Here is an 18271-nt window from a genome sequence, read left to right as displayed (position 1 = left end):
TGTATCAATCACAGCTACTTGATAGGTGAGGTGGTAAGGCAGTTCGCATGCGAGGGTAGAGGGGAGGGAGGTCGCGGATTCAATTCCCATGAAATGCAAAAACTGAAAATAGTGCAAAAATATAGCGTGACCGTTGACTTGCAACAGCGTGAGCGCGGGGTTCCTCAGGGAAAAAGGTTTTTTTCTCTTTTGTTCGGACAAAAAAACGTCGATTCGGAGACCGATTATCACAGACGATTCACTTAAGGAACTGTCTGTGAAAATCCATTTCTGCCTATGAAAATCATTTCCACAGGCGATTCTTTAAGTGAACCGTCTGTGGAAATAGATTTTTATAGGCGGTCTATTTTGCGCTTGTGGAAATTATCCATTTCCACAGGCCTTCAATCACAGGCGGGTGCACTAAACGCCTGTGAAAACAGGTTATACAAATCGTCTCTGAAAATAGTTTCTATAGTAGTGCATGGCTTTGTAAAAGGGTCTATACTGGGGTGTCCACTAAATTATTTCTATAGTAGTGTTACATTATGTCGGTATATCGGTTACAACACTAGTTCTATCGTATTTATAAAGAAACCGAGTTACAACAGTCTGACTCTAACTCTACCTTATAAGCTAATTATAACTCGAAGTCTCAACATAACCGTACCTGTACAACATATTTAGCACCTTCAACACATTTAATTAAGTACTATCAGTTTAAGTGATTTATGTGACCCTTCTTTCCTAAAGGCGTCTCCAACGATATATATGTCGGCTAGCTTAAATATGTCCATATCATAATCGAAATATGCAGTGCGCGCGCTAGTGGATTATGTTACGGGGCCCAGGACACGTCGAAGAGGCGAGGAGCTAGGGTGGCCGGATGGAGCGAATCGTCCAGCGTGTTTCGACGAGGAAAAGAGTGGCTGCTGGCTGGGTGACTGCATGTTGCGTGCATGAAATGAGCCGTCAGCGCGCGCGCATGTGGCAGCATGTGCCCTCGAGTTAGCGCGAACATGCATGCCCTTCCACTTCAAGCAAACACCTCTCATGCACGCAGCTAGCAGCAGATTGCCAACGTGCTCTCTCGATCTCTTTATCCACATAATTAACGTTACGCTGCTCCTCTGTTCGGCTAGGCTGCTAGCTGTTCATCATATCCACACAACACACAAATATATGCACGAGTTATACTTTCTGAAATTTAATCTTGATTAGATTATGCTATCAGTGCCACCAACTACGCACGCACATGCCATCTAGTCCATATAAGCAGCCTCTTGCTTTGCTTAATCTCACGCTGTTATTTCCTTCTTGCTTGCATTCTACGAGCGCCGCAGCTGACCAGCGCTTTCTCAACGCTGCCGGCCGTTGTGAGTCGTTGTCTATAGCTACATCAAGCTAGCTAGTTCGTCATGGCAGCTCACAGTTGCTGCGGCGTCGCTTCAAGCGCTGCACCGGCGACAAGGCGGGTGAAATTAAGAAGGCCGTCGGCGGCATCGAAGGCGACAAAGACAAAGAAGACCGCCGCCAAGCCGGTGACATCAAGGAAGCGCGTGGTGATCAGGAGGAAGATGGAAGCGCTGAGGAGGCTCGTGCCGATCTGCGGAGACGACAGCAACGGCGCCCGTGAGCGGGCGGATGACCGACTGGACGAGCTCCTCCTGCACGCGGCCGGCTACATCCGGCGCCTCCAGATGCAGGTCAGGATGATGCAGGTCATGGTCCATGCGCTGAATAACCCGGAGGATTGATTTTTTGGTTCTGGGATCATGTGAATTCTTTTCATTCTTTATTTTTTTTTTCTTCTGGTGCTTTTTGCACGGTGCATATGAGTGTGGGTGCAGATCATATATGGCGTGGTTGCGAATTAGGGAAATTGGTGATCTCTGTTCGTATATACTTATACATATACGAACATAGAAATTTGTTTATACATGCATAAGGTGTGATAGAGTATACCTATATAGTTTTAGGACATCTCCAAGTAGCTGATGTATGGGGAGATGGGGAGATTCTTTGCCTGTATGTATCCAACTGTGTATGAATTATGGGGTCAAGATTGAATTGGGCCGTCCTATATATTTGTTTGTCAGACGATGCTCTTTTTTTTTTTTTGCTATGTTGCCAGATGATCCTAATTAAGAACCAACTGTGAAAATATGTGGATCGAATCGGCGGTATATATATTAAAAGTTAATCACAAGGCCACGTTTGGAATAGTGACTTCTTTTTCCCCAATAGTTTTGTTGATGATAAGATTTAACATCTATATTAGTCATTATAGTGATGGATTGACTTGGTGGAGCCAAGTGTGAAAATATGTGGATCGAATCGGCTGTAAATTAAAAGTCAGTCACAAGGCCACGTTTGGAATATGTGACATCTTTTTTCCCAATAGTTCTGTTGATGATAATATTTGATATCTATATTGGTCATTGTAGTGATGATCGATTTGATTAGATATTATTGGACCTGATCGAATGCATGGGAGTGGCCGAACCAAACAGGTGGTCTCTGACCAGGTGACTACGACCGGTGACCACAACCAGTGACTATGACCAGTGACCACGTCTAGTGACCAAGTCCAATAAGCACGACCAGTGACCACATCTAGTGACTACCGACTAGGAGACCACTGACCAGGTGACCATGACTATGCGACCACCGACCACGGTGAAATTCAACAGTTGGTCTCCGAACAAGTGGAAGAACTGGTCAGATTCGAGCACATGGATACATCGAGCAATTGGTCTCTAAGCAGGTAGTTAGACCAAGAAGGTAGTACGCGAGCGGATGTTCGGGTCGAGCATGTAGTCAAATCCAAGAAAGCCGAGCTGCAATAAAGGATACTTGGGTAAATATATGGGAGTTTATGTGGAAAAATATGTTAGTTATAGAAAGTTTAGAGATCAGGTGGCATTGCATAGTTGAATCATATATGTAAGGCTAGGTCAGTTTGAATTATGAGTCTTGATCTCTTACGGCTAAAATCTACTGTCCTTTAAATATGAGAGGGTCATGGCTGATTGAGAAAAATCAATCCAATCAATCAAACACAATTTACATTACCTTTTCGTTTTGCCTAGCTCCTAAAGTGCCGTTCTCTTTTCTAAATCTACATTGCTATATGTTCTTGATCTCGATGACCAAGGACAAGTCGTCGGTGTCACACCGCGTTTTCCCAGAAAAAATCTTGAGATCTCATCGCTCTCCCCATCTACCTCTGTCTCATCCCCTGACCCAGAGTCGCTCGCCGCCGTGCCACCCATCCCATCATCACGTGTTACAGGCCATCCTCGCTCCTTACGCCGCCTCGTGCCCCGCACCACCACTATGCCCATGCTGTCACCTCCTATAAGAGGAACAATGCCTTCTTCCTCCCTCCGCACGACAACCACCTCTCCTCTCCACCGCCTGCCCCTCCCGCTGCACCACCACCGAAGCCGTCCGCCACCTCTGCCTTCAGAGCGCGAACACCGCTGGTGAGCACCATGCTACTCTTCCTTCCTAGAAGCCAACCCGAGATCCCCTCAGACTCTAACACTATCATGTACCTTTGCCACCCCGCCAGAGCACACTTCATCGCCAGTGCACCACCGACGTTCACTACCCCTATAACCTCCCTCCTCCCCATTCTCTCTCTCTCTCTCTCTCTCTCTCTCTCTCTCTCTCTCTCTCTCTCTCTCTCTCTCTCTCTCTCTCTCTCTCTGCTTAATCTGATCCGATCGGAACAGAACCGGCGCCCCCCTCTCTCCCTATCTCTTTAGCTAAGCCAAGCCACCGAGCCGGTCCCAAAACGAGCCGAGCCCAAATCGGGATATTCCAAGAATATTTTGCTCTTTTCCTTTTTCTGATTTTCTCTCCTGACAAAACTTACGAAGACCATTTCTTCTCCGTTCTAGACGATTCTTCGACCGATATTCATCTAAATTCGACATCTACCCAACCATGTTAATTTCATAATTTTTGTAATTTAATTAGTTTTTAATATAATAATTTGATTGATTGCTTGTGTATGCACTTTTGCTGTTTGTTGCGTATGTTCGAGGAAGGCACGTTCGAGGAAGACCTAGAGGATCCGGAGTTTGAAGAAGGAGTGGATGAGAACTTCAACAAATGCAAGTCCTACACCGTTGATCATGTTGATCATATATTTTCAAACACAACCCGTAGAGCCATTGTTTCAAATTATAGGGATATACATGCTTAAGTTAATAACTATAATTTTAAAAATATGCTAATGTAGTTATGACCTAGCTTGTTTATGCCATGCCTTGATATTATCACCTTTATTCATTGAAACCCTAGAAGGTCTCTAACATCAACTATGATGATTGTTTGGATGAATGCTTGTTTACTAGCATGCTTAGGATTGCTTTGCTCAAATGAAAGAACTAGGATAATTACATATGTTGATCCTTCCCTTTCAGAAAGTGTGAAGTGATGTGTGCTTGGTGTGTGTGTGTTGAGATTTGTGTTCATGGAAATCCTAGTGGTTTTTGACGGGGGGTGAGTAAGGTACCCTACAAAGGTGGGAATTACCTTGGAGCAAGGTTTGCCTTTGTGGTGTTCTTGCTGAGAGACACTTGCCTCGGTCATATAAGGATTGGTTTGCTGTGACATCGTACCTAGTATTCAATCATAGAACCACATGACCTGAATGGGCAGTACTTGATCCAACCCCTTCAACTTAGTTCAGTACCCACTCGGAGGCCGGTAGTGGCAACAGGGACCAGGAGAAGACTTGGGCAGTGCGTAACCCAAGGTCCAACTGCAACAACAGTCGATGCTTAAATGATGCAAACAGTCTATGGCATCCAGGCTCCTCTCCCGACCTACCCCTAGAACCGCCTACATCTTGTCTCATCTTCACAACTCATCCATCCCAATGTCATTATCATTGTGAACCATATGTAAGCTCTAAGCTCGCGAGCAATGGTTGAACCACCACTCGACTTCTACTGAGAACCTATGCATTGCTAAGCATTTCGATTAACCTTTGAAGTTAGACATCAATATTATCATACTCAGGTTACAAGGATAAGGATCAACAACAATATCAAGATCAAGATAATGCATCAACATAGGTTCTACCCATATCACCCAACTCAGGAATGTTAATCATGCAAACATACATAAAACATAATTTATCATATTAGACACAATTGATCTGAAGTAGTAGGTTGAGTATGTTGAGATGCTTACCTTGCTGCTCCGATGCTTGACTGATGTTACCTTCATAGAACTCATAGAACTTCGGTAGTCCCGTGTCGCCTTCAACCATTTGGATCGTCGGCGTGAAACTCTCTAAATGAATCAAGAATGCATCGCATAAACAAGTGAACAATAGAAAAGTGTGCATATGATACATGCTCGAACAACAAAAAAGTGTCATGTTTCGAAAACATTTGTAAAGGAATGCTAAACAATCCAGGCTAAAAAAGGTTTAAACCTCGGATAAGACAACCTAAGTGCATAAACCTTAGAGCTACTGGCGATCAGACCGATGGTATAGTGGCGGTAAGACTAGTGGTGTGCAGAGAGTTTAGGGCCTTGGTGGTTAGACCGACGGTACTGTGGCAGTCATACTAGCAGCTGGTGGTCAGACCGGCCCTAGTGGCAATTTGACTCCTAACTATTGGGTTTTTGCTATGGTTTTGAACTAACTTATCAGAGGTTAGATCGGCCTGAATGACGGTCAGACTGCGAGACTCTGCCAGTGCCACTTTGCGAGGCTGCTGGCAAAGGCTCCATTGAAACCTTCAACTATGAAGGGTACCAAAGTACTCCACCGGACTAGGGGAATGTTTTCTATGATTGTTCGGACAACATCCATGGCCCAAGCACGTGAAACATAGTTGATGAGATCTATATCTAGGTTTAACTTGGGTTTCTCAGTTCAATTCAAAACGGTGAGCGACTAGAGCTAGGAAATGACGGAAAATGGGATGGGAAGGTTTACCTCGATGTAGGAGAACCTCCTGTCGGATTGGTTCGCCTCGAGGAAGCTCCAATTTGTGGATCAAGCCTCGAGGTGGTCGCTAAGCTCGAGATGAAGCCCAGGGAAAAGCATCTCTGGTGATGGAGAAGAGGGGGAAGAAGTCAAGGAAGCCTTCAGGAAGCTCGAGGAAGTCCACATCATCGATCTTCGATTGTCGGGGTCGTCCTCTCCTTCTCTCTCTAAGGTTTGGGTGAGGGATGGGGAGTGAGAGAGAAAAGATGAAAGACAGAGCAAGAGAGAGTGATCAACTCACTTAAGTCAGGCCTCTAAGCTTTTGCGATCAGACTGCGGAAGCTCGCGGTTGGACCACGGAAAGCCCACGTGGCTTCCCCTAGCAGTCAGACCGCTGGGGATCCTGATCAAATCGCGGGAATGGTCTTTTTCCTTTTTCTTCCTTTTTCTATTCTTCTTCTTCAAAGTATTTAGGGTTTTCCTAAATTGCTATAGACCATATCCTAAGTACTTCTGAAACACGTTTGAAACTTAATTTAATAAATAAACACATATAAACAATTGTCATGATGATTATTTATGCTTAATTACGTGATTAACATTTTGGGACGTGACAAACCTCCTCCCCCCCCCCCCTCGTAATAAGAATCTCATCCCAAGATTCAGAAAACTCAAGGAGAAAGGGATGGTGATGAAGTGGGAAGGAATTTCCCATAAATGGAAAAGAATTTTGACAAAATCCATTGACAGACTGATAAGATAGCTACCGGACCTCCTGTGCACTAGCGGTCAAACCGCGACACGGTTGGACCGCGGGTACGGCGATTAGATCAAAATCTATACAGGGAGTTTTTTGGTTCCCACGGTCAGACCACAAACCTTGGGCAGTCAAACCACGCTGGAGTGAAGAGCAAAATGGCCTCTAGATGCCTCTAGTGGTCAGACTGGTAGAGGCGCAGTTGGACCGCCAAGAGTATGTTCTCCTGGTTAAAATTATTTCTAGGTGTACTCCTTTGGGAGCGAAGTTTCCAACCAACATGATAATGAACCCTAGACATGTGAGATGTTCAATATATGCATAATTGAAAACAATACTCACAAGTTTTCAAAAAGATCAGGAAAGTCGAAGCGGATTCGATCCTCGCTCTCCCAAGTTGCCTCATCTTCTGAGTAATTGTTCCAATGCAGTTTGATGAATTTTATGGAATGCCATCGAGCCTTGTGTTCTACTTCATCCAAAATTTGCATTGGTCGCTCACAATAAGATAGATCTAGTTGCAATTCCAATGACTTCGGTTGGGACTCAAAGGCATTTCTTCAATTGCGAGAAATGAAACCATTATTCACGGCGAAGAGAGATGGAGGAAAGTCCAACTGATAGGCCACCTCACCACACCGAGCAATGATTTGGAAAGGCCAAACATATCAAGGTGCTAGCTTCCCTCTGATTTGAAAGCATCAAATCCCCTTGAGAGGCAACACCTTGAGATATGCAAAATCTCCAATGGCGAACACAATCTTTTGTTGACGACGATCTGCATAACTTTTTTGGCAACATTGAGCCATGAGGAGACACTTGCGAATGTTCAGAACATGCTCTTCTACCTCTTTGACCAAATCCGGGCCTAGAAAAGCCCTTTTGTCGGATTCAGACAAATTCAATAGCATTTGGCATTTTCAGCCATAGAGAGCTTAGCATAGAGACATTCCAATGCTCGACTGATAGTTATTGTTGTAGGAGAACTCTGCAAATGGCAAGCAAATTTTCCACTTCTTCCCATATGTGAAACCACAAGTTTGCAACATGTCTTCTAAGATTTGATTCACTCTCTCTGTTTGACCATCGGTCTGAGGATGGTAGGTGGTGCTGTGGAAGAGCTCAGTTCCCATGGCTTCATGAAGGCTCTTCCAAAAATGTGAGATGAATTGCGTACGTCAATCGGAGATGATCTTCTTTGGAATTCCATGAAGGCAAACAATTCGAGTGAGGTATAGCTCCAACTTGAGGTATAGCTTCATATCTCTTGACTGAGTACATGGTCTTGACAGGAAAGAAATGAGCTGACTTGGTCAATCAGTTCACGATGACCCAAATCAAGTTGTACCCTTGAGAGGTCTTGGGTAACCCGGTAATAAAATCTATACCGACCTCCTCCCACTTCCAAGAGGGAATAGGTAAGGTCTGAAGCGTACCGGTCGGCTTGAGGTGTTTGGCCTTTACCCTCCGGTAAATGTCACACTCAGCGACATAATGAGCGATTTCACGCTTCATGCAGGTCCACCAAAATCTTTACTTGAAGTCTTGTTACATCTTGGTAATTCCTGGGTAAATAGACAACAAAGAATCATAGGCCTCATCCAGAATCTTCTTCCTCAATACATCAACCTTTGGAACCACTAGCCTCTTCCCAAACCACAGGATGCCTTGATCATCCTTAGAAAAACAAGTAGCTTTGCCTTCCTTCATTTTATCTCGAATTTGGGCCATGCCCTTATCATCCTTTTGAGCTTCCTTAGTTTGATCTAGGAGGGTGGATTTGATCTCCAAGTTTGCAATAAATCCCTCCAAAACAATCTCGAGTCCAAGCCTTCGGAAATCATCACAAAGTATGGTGACTCTAGGTTTGAGCAAAACACAATTGCATTGAGCCTTTCGACTCAGTGCATCAACGACAACATTCGCCTTGCCGAGATGATAATGAACTTTCAGCTCATAGTCTTTGATCAACTCGAGCTATCATCTCTGTCTCATGTTCTGATTGGCTTGAGTGAAGATATACTTGAGACTTTTATGATTTGTATAGATACAATGCAGATTGCCCAACAGATAGTGGCGCCAAATCTTCAGAGTGTGCACAACTGCTGCAAGCTCTAAGTCATGAGTTGGGATTGTTGGCCGGATCTTCCGATAGGTAGCGATAAGTCGGTAGGTGGAGAACTCGATGTTGATGATCCAAAGGTTTCGATCCGAACAGATCATCTCCCTTGCAATCACTACACCACAGCTCCGTTGGTTATCAACCGTGTCGCGCGGTTGACCTCGCCAAGAAGGCTCAATCCCTGCAAGCGTACCGAGAACACAAGCAAGAACATAGAAGATGCAATCTGAAATATTGCGAATAGAATTCAAGCACTCAAAGTTGGGGTTCCACAAACACTTGTGGCGGCCTAGTCGGTCCGGAACAAGAGCGAAAATCTCACAATCTGTGTGTAGATCAATATCTAAACAAAATCCAACCCTAATTGGAGCGGCGGCTACTGTATATAAGAGACTAGGGTCGGCCAAGGACCCCTGGACGCATCCCTAATGGACTCCAACACGTTACACGGTCTAACGGGCCAAAAGATGGTGGCGCAGCACCCTGATAGATTCTGGATGTCCACTTGTTTCAAAAATTCTTGTTGACTCAGAAAGAATTTGGACATGGGACCAGTCCTGTTGGAAATCCTCTCTCCTTAGCTTTCCAACCATGTGTAGAACGTCGAAAACGGAGTCCGTATGCATCCTGGGCGACAATTTTAGTGCAGTCTGGTCCTGGACTCCGAAACGGACTCGAACTTGATTGGACCTCCACCTTGGCTTGGGCGCCCTTGCTGGTCTTCTCCCGTGTTCCTAAGTAACAATACATCATAATTATTCAGTAGCATCCCATCCTTATCAAAATATAAAGGAACACTAAGGAACGAGCTCACCTCATGATTTAGTTGATATGCACGAGCTCGTGTCAATGGACCTATTGTTGGAGGAATACTCGGTGTGTGTCTGTGTGTGTATCCGAAAGAGTGATGTCCTCATCAGATAACTTTCTACGTGCCGCTTCAATTGGCATGAAGCATATACAACAACTCGGCCTTCTTGCATGATGGCACATCTGAGGCCTATGCGGGAAGCATCGCAATAGATGTCAAAACCCTTATGCACTTCAGGCTAAGCTAGACGGGAACGGTCGTGAGCAGATTCTTAAAAGTTTGGAAAGCTGACTCACATTTACGCGACCACTCGAACACACTTCCTTTCTTCAATAGAGAGTTCCATTGCTCGATCAGGTGGCATTCCTGGTAGTTCTTCTATGAAGACATCAGAAAATTCACAGACCACAGGAATATCTAGGAGACCCATGGTTGCAACAGTCATCAAAGCATATAAGTGGAGACCACCCTCTCCATGGTGAAGAGAAATCCGAACACCCTTCGGATTTGTGAGGGAAACGACCATCTTGGCGCAATCAATATGAGCATCATACTTGGCTAGCCAATTCATTCCCAAGGAGACATCAACTCCCCTAGTATCCAACATGATCAGGTTTGCAGCAAATGAACTCCTTCAATGAGTACCTTAGACTTAGGAACAACTCGGTTGGTTTTTAACTTAGTACCGGGTGCATCAATGTTAAAGGCAGAAGGTAAGGTCTCAGTGACTATATTGTGACTCAAAACATAACCCTCCTTGATAAAAGAATGAGATGCTCCTAAATCAAAAAGAGCAACCACAAGGTGAGAATTCACAAGTAGCGTACCAATGAGCACGTTTCATCCTCCCGAGCTTCCTCGATGGTGATGTGGTTCATTTGACCACACTTGGGAACGTGCGCCATCTTGGAAGCTTGGGGAGGGGGTTGCACCCATAGTGAATGCCTTGGAGCAGCCACCCTAGCTCCCGATTTCAAGAAAGGGCAATCCCGTGCAAAGTGCCTAACACGCCCACAGTTGTAATTTAGGCCGCCAGGGCCAACTGTCACACTCCCCTGAGATCCTGCATGTCTTAGAGGTTGTGCTTGCGATGAAGAAGACGGATGCCACACTATACACATTGGTAGTGGAGCAATCAAAGCTGTCATGTGAGATGGAGGGGGTTGACTCTCCGTACATGGACGTTGAGAGCTCCCGCCCACAGAAGGTGATGGGACCCTCTTGCGCTTCTTCTCCTCTTTGTGATTCTTCATCTTTAACTCGATCGTGAGAGATATGCTCATCAACTTGTTGAAGTCAGCGAACTCATGAGTCGACAAGCGGTCTTGCATCTTGGAAGAGAGGTCATTCACAAAACGGTATTGCTTTCTCTCACCGATGTTGACCTCTTTTGGCATGTACTATGCAAAGTGGTTTAACACCTGCACATACTCCATAACAGACTTGCCTCTCTGCTGGAGGTCCAGGTATTCTCACCTTTTGATCTCCATTAGCCCCTTGGGAATATGATACTCACAGAAGGCTTGGCAGAACTCTGCCCAAGAGATGCGATGATCGGTGGCGTGCATGGTGAGGTAGTTGGTCCACCATGTACTGCCCGCGCCTTGGAGTTGATGGCCGGTGAAGATAGCCTTCTCCACTCAATGGTGCGAAGCCAATGGTCAGTTTCGAGAGGATCCATAGCGCGTGCGAAGGTGGGTGACTAAGTTTGGAGGAAATCCAAGAAGTCATCTTGGCGTCTGGCTCCACCTCCTCCTTGAGGGGTCGTGTTACACACGAGAGCTTCGAGGAGAGATGTTTGAACTTGACGATTTTGCTCAATTTGCATTAAGACATCCGCCATACTCGACGGTGGTGGTGGTACGGGGTTATCCTCATTGGGACCACAGGAAGATCTCCTAGACTTTGGCGAATTCTCATCCTATAAGAGACGGCAAAAAGAACTACTACAGAACTGACCTTATATGCTAGCCTATCACTGCCGGTTCCTAATGGACCGGCAGTGATGGGGCATCACTACCGGTTCATAAGCTGCGCGGGAAGAATCAGCTATCGTGGCTTATGAACTGGCAGTGATAAGGGTCATCACTGCCAGTCGATGGATTGAGCTGGCAGTGATGCCCTGCTCCCTCATCACTGTCGGCTTAATCCACCGACCGACAGTGAGAGCATAACATCACTGTTGGCTGGTTAAATGAGCCACCAGTGATGTCTCGGCTATATAAAAGTCGCCCTCTCCTTCCGCAAGCTCGAGCACAACAGAGAGGAGCTCTATTCTTGCTCGGTGGAGGCCATTTTTGCTCACCAGGATCTTGGTGGCTTCAAAATTTTGAGGAATCTTCATGCCCTAGGTGTTCCAAGGTGTGCAACTTCCTCTCCAATCCATTTCTATTTGAGTTTTATTTGCTAAATTGTTCTAGATTTTGAAATGATGGAGATGAACCTATGGCCATGATGTTTTGAGACAATGTAGATGCAATTATACCTCATTTATGATATAGAAGCTTCAATTCTGGTGAAAAGTGTCTTTATTATTGATTTACATTAGCTATATGTATGAGCATATTTATTTTGGGTTTTTAATGAATTAGAAAATTTAGCCATGATATTAAGGTATATATCAAACTCCAATTATATTTTTTATATTTTAATTAATTAGCAAGCTCCAATATAGAAACTTTAGGTATTAACATATTTATTGTTGATTTTTAGTGAAATAGAAAAATTGGCCATGATATTTAGGTATGTAGAAAGCTCCAATTATACATTTTCTATTTTAATTAATTAGCATGTTCCCAATATGGAAACTTTAGGTATGAGCGTATTTGTTTTGATTTTTAATGAATTAGAAAATTTTGCCATGATATTTAGGTATGTAGCAAGATACAATTATATTTATGTATGAGCGTATTTATTTTTCATGTTTCCTTAATGAGTCATATAAGGTGTTGGATAATAAAGAAAAGTTCTAGGGATGGCATCAACAAATACTCATCAGAAGCGAACGTGAAAGCATGCAAAAGACGGCTCCTCCAACCCGGGCCAATTGCCAGTAGGAGATGACGAGGTAATTTATTTGTTGGTGATCGCAAAATGTTCTAGATGTTATAAATTTGAATTTACAATAATGATATAATTGTAGATGGAAAAAGATGGATGTACGATGCGAGCCGTGTGAGCGCAGAGTACAAGAACGGCGTGGATTGTTTCCTGGTAAAAGCCGTGACGCACAAGTCAAATACACAGTCTCAATACATGTGTTGTCCATACGTCGATTGCGAGAACAAGAAGCAATTCTCCACCACCCAACAGATACATTCATACTTGATGCCAAGGGGCTTTATGCCTGGCTATACCTGTTGGACCGAGCACGGTGAAGCTGAGATCGTACAGGAAAGGTAATACATTGAAAGAGAAGACGAATACATATGCACCGATATGCCAGTCAACGAATACATCGATATGCCGCCTACCGGAGATACGCTGGCCGATGATGATCTAGAGGAGATGTTGGCCGACGCCGACGTCGATGATCTGGAGTAGATGTTGCATGATGGGAGGGGAACTTCACCAATGAAAGAGAGTTTCAAAAGTTCCAGTGTATGTTAGATGACTTTAAAACACCGTTGTTCCTGGGCAGGGAGAAGGTGCGTACCGTGCTTTCACTGCTGCAATTGAAGGCAAGCAATGGGTGGTCTGATATAAGCTTCACAGAGTTGTTACTATTCTTGAAAAAAATTACTTCTAAAGGAAAATATGCTGCCAGAAAACACATACCAGGCCAAGTAGGTTGTGTGCCCATTGGGGTTGGAAATACAGAAAATACATGCATGTCCAAATAATTGCATGTTGTATCACAGAGAGCGTACAGACATGCAAGCGTGTCTCGTATGTAGTGCATCACGGTACAAGTGTGACAGTGATGATATCGATGGTGAAGGAAAGATGAAAAGACGTCCCGTGAAGGTGATGTGGTATTTTCCTATAGTTCCCTGTTTGGAGTGTTTATTCACAAACAAAATACATGCCGAACTGATGCGATGGCACACTGATGAGAGAAATGATGATGGAATGCTGAGACACCCTGCTGATTCAACGTAGTGGAGAAAGATCGATAGGAAATACAAGAAGCCCTTTGCAGAAGATGTGAGGAATATAAGATTGGGTTGAGTACGGATGGGATTAATCCATTCGGCAACATGAGCAGTAGTCATAGCACTTGGCATGTGACTCTATGTATCTATAACCTTCCTCCTTGGTTGTGTATGAAGCATAAGTACATTATGATGTCGGTGCTGAAACCAGGGCTGAGGCAACCTGGCAACGATATTGATGTCTACCTGAAACCATTAATGGAAGATCTTGTAATACTGTGGAACGATGGTGTGCAGCTATGGGATGCATACAAATGAGAGAACTTCACCCTACACGCAATGCTATTCATAACAATCCAAGATTGGCCAACCCTTGGCAACCTATCGGGCCAGACTGTCAAAGGCTACTGTGCATGCGTGCATTGCTTGGATGAAACAGAGAGCTCGTGGCTGAAGTCACTCGAAAAATGGTGTACCTAGGTCATCATAAATTTCTTCACAATAATAACCCATACCGCAGCAACAAGAGAGCTTTTGATGGGAAAGTTGAGACTCGATCACCTCCTAAGCATCGCATTGGGAGATAGGTATATGAGATGGTAAAGGGACTTAGGGTTATCCTTAGAAAGTGACGCGGGAGTGCACCGATTCCGAAATCAAATCTTAGAGCTCCTATGTTCAAAAAGAAATATATCTTTTATGACTTAGCATATTGGCCGGATTTGGTGGTTCAACACGCAATCGATGTCATGCACATTGAGAAGAACATGTGTGATAGCTTGATTGGTATGTTACTAGACATACCTAGTAAAACAAAGGATACACTCCAAGCACGGAAGGACCTAAAATGTTTGAAACACAGACATGATCTACATCTTAAAGAGATGGAAGAAGGCAACAAATATCTTGGCCCCGCGAGCTACAATCTGAGCATGGCGGAGAAAATTGCAATGTGCAAGTGCTTGCATGGAATCAAAGTTCCATCCAGTTACTCCGCCAACATAAAAAGACTAGCAAACATGAAAGACATGAAATTAACTGGCATGAAGTCTCATGATTGTCATGTGATGATGACACAGATGCTTCCAATTGTAATTAGAGGTATTCTACCGCCGAAGGTCCGAAACCCAATCATAAAGTTGTGTTCATTCTTCAACGCGATATCACAGAAGGCCATCGATCCGACCAAGCTAGATAAGCTGCAGGAAGACGTGGTTGAGACTCTATCCCAGCTTTAGGCGTTGTTCCCTCCATCATTTTTTGATATCATGGTGCATCTCATTGTTCACATTGTGAAAGAGATACGGATTCTTAGCCCCGTGTTTCTGCATCAGATGTACCCTTTCAAGAGGTTCATGAGAGTTCTTAAGAAATATGTTCGTAACCAAAATTGGCCGGAAGGCTGCATGGCCGAGGGCTAGGGAACCGAGGAGGTCATTGATTTCTGCGTCGACTACATGAATCTCAAATTGATTGGTGTACCTGTATCTCGCCATGAGGGGAGGCTATAGGAGAATGGCTATACATTTTATACGAGAGCTCAAGATAATAAGAGCTCCAACCAAAATAGCAGTGTCTGTATAGATGCCTACGACTGCAATGGAAATAGGGAGACCTATTACAGACTCATAGAGGAGATATGGGAGCTCGACTATGGAATGTTAAAGGTTCCTCTTTTCCGGTGCTAGTGGGTCAGACTCCCAGGGGGTGAAGATCGACAAATACGGTATGACTACAGTGGACCAAAAACTCGTTGGGTACAAAGAAGAACCATTTGTATTTGCAAATGATGTTATGCAGATCTCCTATGTTAAGGACCCGGACCCGGCTAACAAGGAGGAGCGCAACATGGCTCTTCAAGGAAAAAGAAGGATTACTGGAGTGGAGAATGTTGTTGACGAGGAAGACTACAATCAATTCGACGCGCTACCTCCTTTCGGAGAGGACGTTGACCTAGGTCCCATGGAAGACACCGACGAACCTCCCTATGTACATCGTGATCATAATGAAGGGCGAATCGTTAAGACAAAGTAGCTAAATTGTATAATTACTATGTACAAATTTATTTTAGATGCAATTATACCTCACTTTTGTTATGGAAGCTTCAATTTGTAGTGTATGGTGGAAGATATATTTATATTGACCATATGCATTTTTTATTTTAGGTATATACAAAAATTAATTTTGGTATATAGCAAGTTCAAATTAAATAAATATGTATTAGGTCTGCTAGGTCAACTTAATGTTAATAAATATAGATAGTACAAACTCAATTGAAATCACCAAAGTAGCACAGCGGTTTGTTCAGTCTTACTTGGTGTAAGGCTTGGGTTCGAGTCTCTGCGCACGCGCTCAAAGCTAAAATAAATTTATTGCACCCCGCGGTACCAGCAATGAAAGGGGCTTCACTGCCAGTGGACATATTGGACCGGTAGTGAAACTACTTTCACTGCTGATGTACTTATTGAGCCAGCAATGGAAGTAGTTTCAATGCCGGTTGTCCTAGTGAGCCGGCAGTGAAGGTACCATTTCACTGCCGGTGGTCATATTGAGCCAGCAGTGAAAGTTCTCACCTATAAAATAGCTCGACACCCTGCGCCCTTTGACACTTAGAAAAATTTTCCCATCCCCTGTGCCATCCGGCGAAACGCCTCCCGACATCGAGGAGCCCACACCGCCGGAGGTCCACGAGCCCGTGCCCATTGTCCGTGTCCTCCTCGACGTCGTCGTCCTCCTCCCGCCGCCGTCGCCGTCCTCCTACCCGATGCCATTCCCATCCTCCTCGACGCAGTCATCCTCCTCGCCGCCGCCGTTGCTATCCTCCTCCTTGACGCCATTCTCATCCTCCTCGACACCATTCCATGTCCTCCTCGACGCCGTCATCCTCCTCCCCGATACCGACCCTGTCCTCAGTCCCCAACACCGCTTTCCTCGGAGTCGCCTCCTATACGCCACTGCCCCATCCCCGGGGCCGCGTTCCTCCACATGGCTGTTCAAGTCGCTATCATCCCCGAGCTCCAATACATCATCGCAGTGCCCACCATCTCCCTCCACCTCCCAAACGGTGTTTGTGGTTGCTACGAAGTGATAGGTATTGTGAGGTTAATGGTTGATTTGGTAATTGAGTTCTGATTTCACAACTGGGTGGTTTAGTCAATTAAAATTGAGCCAAGTGAGCTCGGTTCTGGTGTTTCAAACTTTGGTTCTTAGGCAATCGATTGGTGGTAGTGCTTAGTTGGTGGAGGTGCTGTGTTGGATGTGCTTATTGACTGTATTGATTTTGCCTTTAGCCGAATTGCACTATGAGTATTTTGTTTTTCTCCTCCCTTTCATTTCTTCTCTTTGGACAGCTTGGTGATATGCTCTGTGATGATCAAATGGAACACTGAGGTTGGGCTAGATGTCTAAGTGCAATAGGTGTTAAATCTGTTTGTTCTTTGTTGTTGGATCACCACATATTGCCCTAATAGTAGTGGTGCATTCCATTGTTCAGTCCCTGTGCTTATTATTGGTAGTCTGTACATTGCCAGTTAGGTTTGATTCCTGGACTAGGAGCTATTGTATTTGTTGATTCAATAAATCTTATTTTGATTGAATTCTGGAAGAGCGGAAAAACCTTTGGTACTGCTCTGATATTTTGCTACTCGTTTAGTGTTTGTTTCTTAAAGAGTAATCCTCTCCCTATCAGCTTTTATGTCAAGCAGCATTGTCCAGGAAGAAAGCTCAATTTCATAGAACATTTTCTCAGTTTTACATCTAGTTGTGATCTTAGCTTCTAGCCCAACTTGTGATGTGTCAAATGGACAATTAGGGAGTAGGATATCGTAGTCCTGGGGCCAATTGTTATATTTATCTGAGAGCAATTTTATTCAATCATCCATGTGTTGTTTAGTTCATTATCTTGCTTGATGGGAGGTGCTTTTACTTTTGTACTTATGGCACTTACGTGTATGTTCATGTTCAGTGTATATGAACTATTTTGTTTCTTGATTTTTATAATCGGGTGGTCCTCAAGCATATTTTGCAGTCGTAATTGATGAAAGGAGATAACTATTACCATACATATGACTACAAAGCTCGACTGGGATGGTTATTACACAAGCACCTTGCACGTCTTTTCACTATCCCAGTCGAGCTTGCAGTCGTATATAATTATCTCCATAATCTGATGCGGATCAATCAAATAATAGCCTCTTTGTTGGATGGTGGTTGTATATGATGGTGATAAGGGCACGGCTCCCTCGGATACACACAAGGTGAATTCACCCCTTATTGTTTATATTTTCTTCATAAAAGAATAGAGTACTGCTAAGTTTTGTGTTATTTTTAGGAATATGGGAGAAGCATCACAACCCCTCCTAGACGTCATCACTCGAAGGCTAAGTCTACTTAGACTCAAGGCTGAGCTCTGGTCGAAGTCGTGGTCATGGTCAAAGTCGTGGTCGTGGTCAAAGTCGAGTTCCAGGACAGCACGTCAATAAAATGGGTATACTCTCTCATACGAAATCTGTTTTAGGCAATCTTAGACATTCTGGAAAGCTTACGATGA

General features: G+C 44.2%; 1 protein-coding gene across 1 annotated transcript; it reads left to right on the top strand.

Moving 5' to 3' along the window:
* The first annotated feature begins 1066 nt into the window (after window positions 1-1066).
* On the top strand, window positions 1067-2105 carry LOC133888130 (uncharacterized). The gene has a single exon (XM_062328271.1). The coding sequence runs from the start codon at window positions 1398-1400 to the stop codon at window positions 1734-1736; it is 339 nt and encodes a 112-aa protein (XP_062184255.1). The 5' UTR covers window positions 1067-1397; the 3' UTR covers window positions 1737-2105.
* The last annotated feature ends 16166 nt before the right edge of the window (window positions 2106-18271 follow it).

This window comes from Phragmites australis, chromosome 1, assembly GCF_958298935.1.
Source record: "Phragmites australis chromosome 1, lpPhrAust1.1, whole genome shotgun sequence".
Classification (NCBI taxonomy): Eukaryota; Viridiplantae; Streptophyta; class Magnoliopsida; order Poales; family Poaceae; genus Phragmites; species Phragmites australis.
Note: the sequence above shows the minus strand (reverse complement) of the source record. Positions and strands in the feature narration are given on the sequence as shown.

Coding starts and splice junctions, on each gene's coding strand:
- LOC133888130 (XM_062328271.1), top strand. CDS start 1,398: ATGGCAGCTCACAGTTGCTGCGGCGTCGCTTCAAGCGCTGCACCGGCG.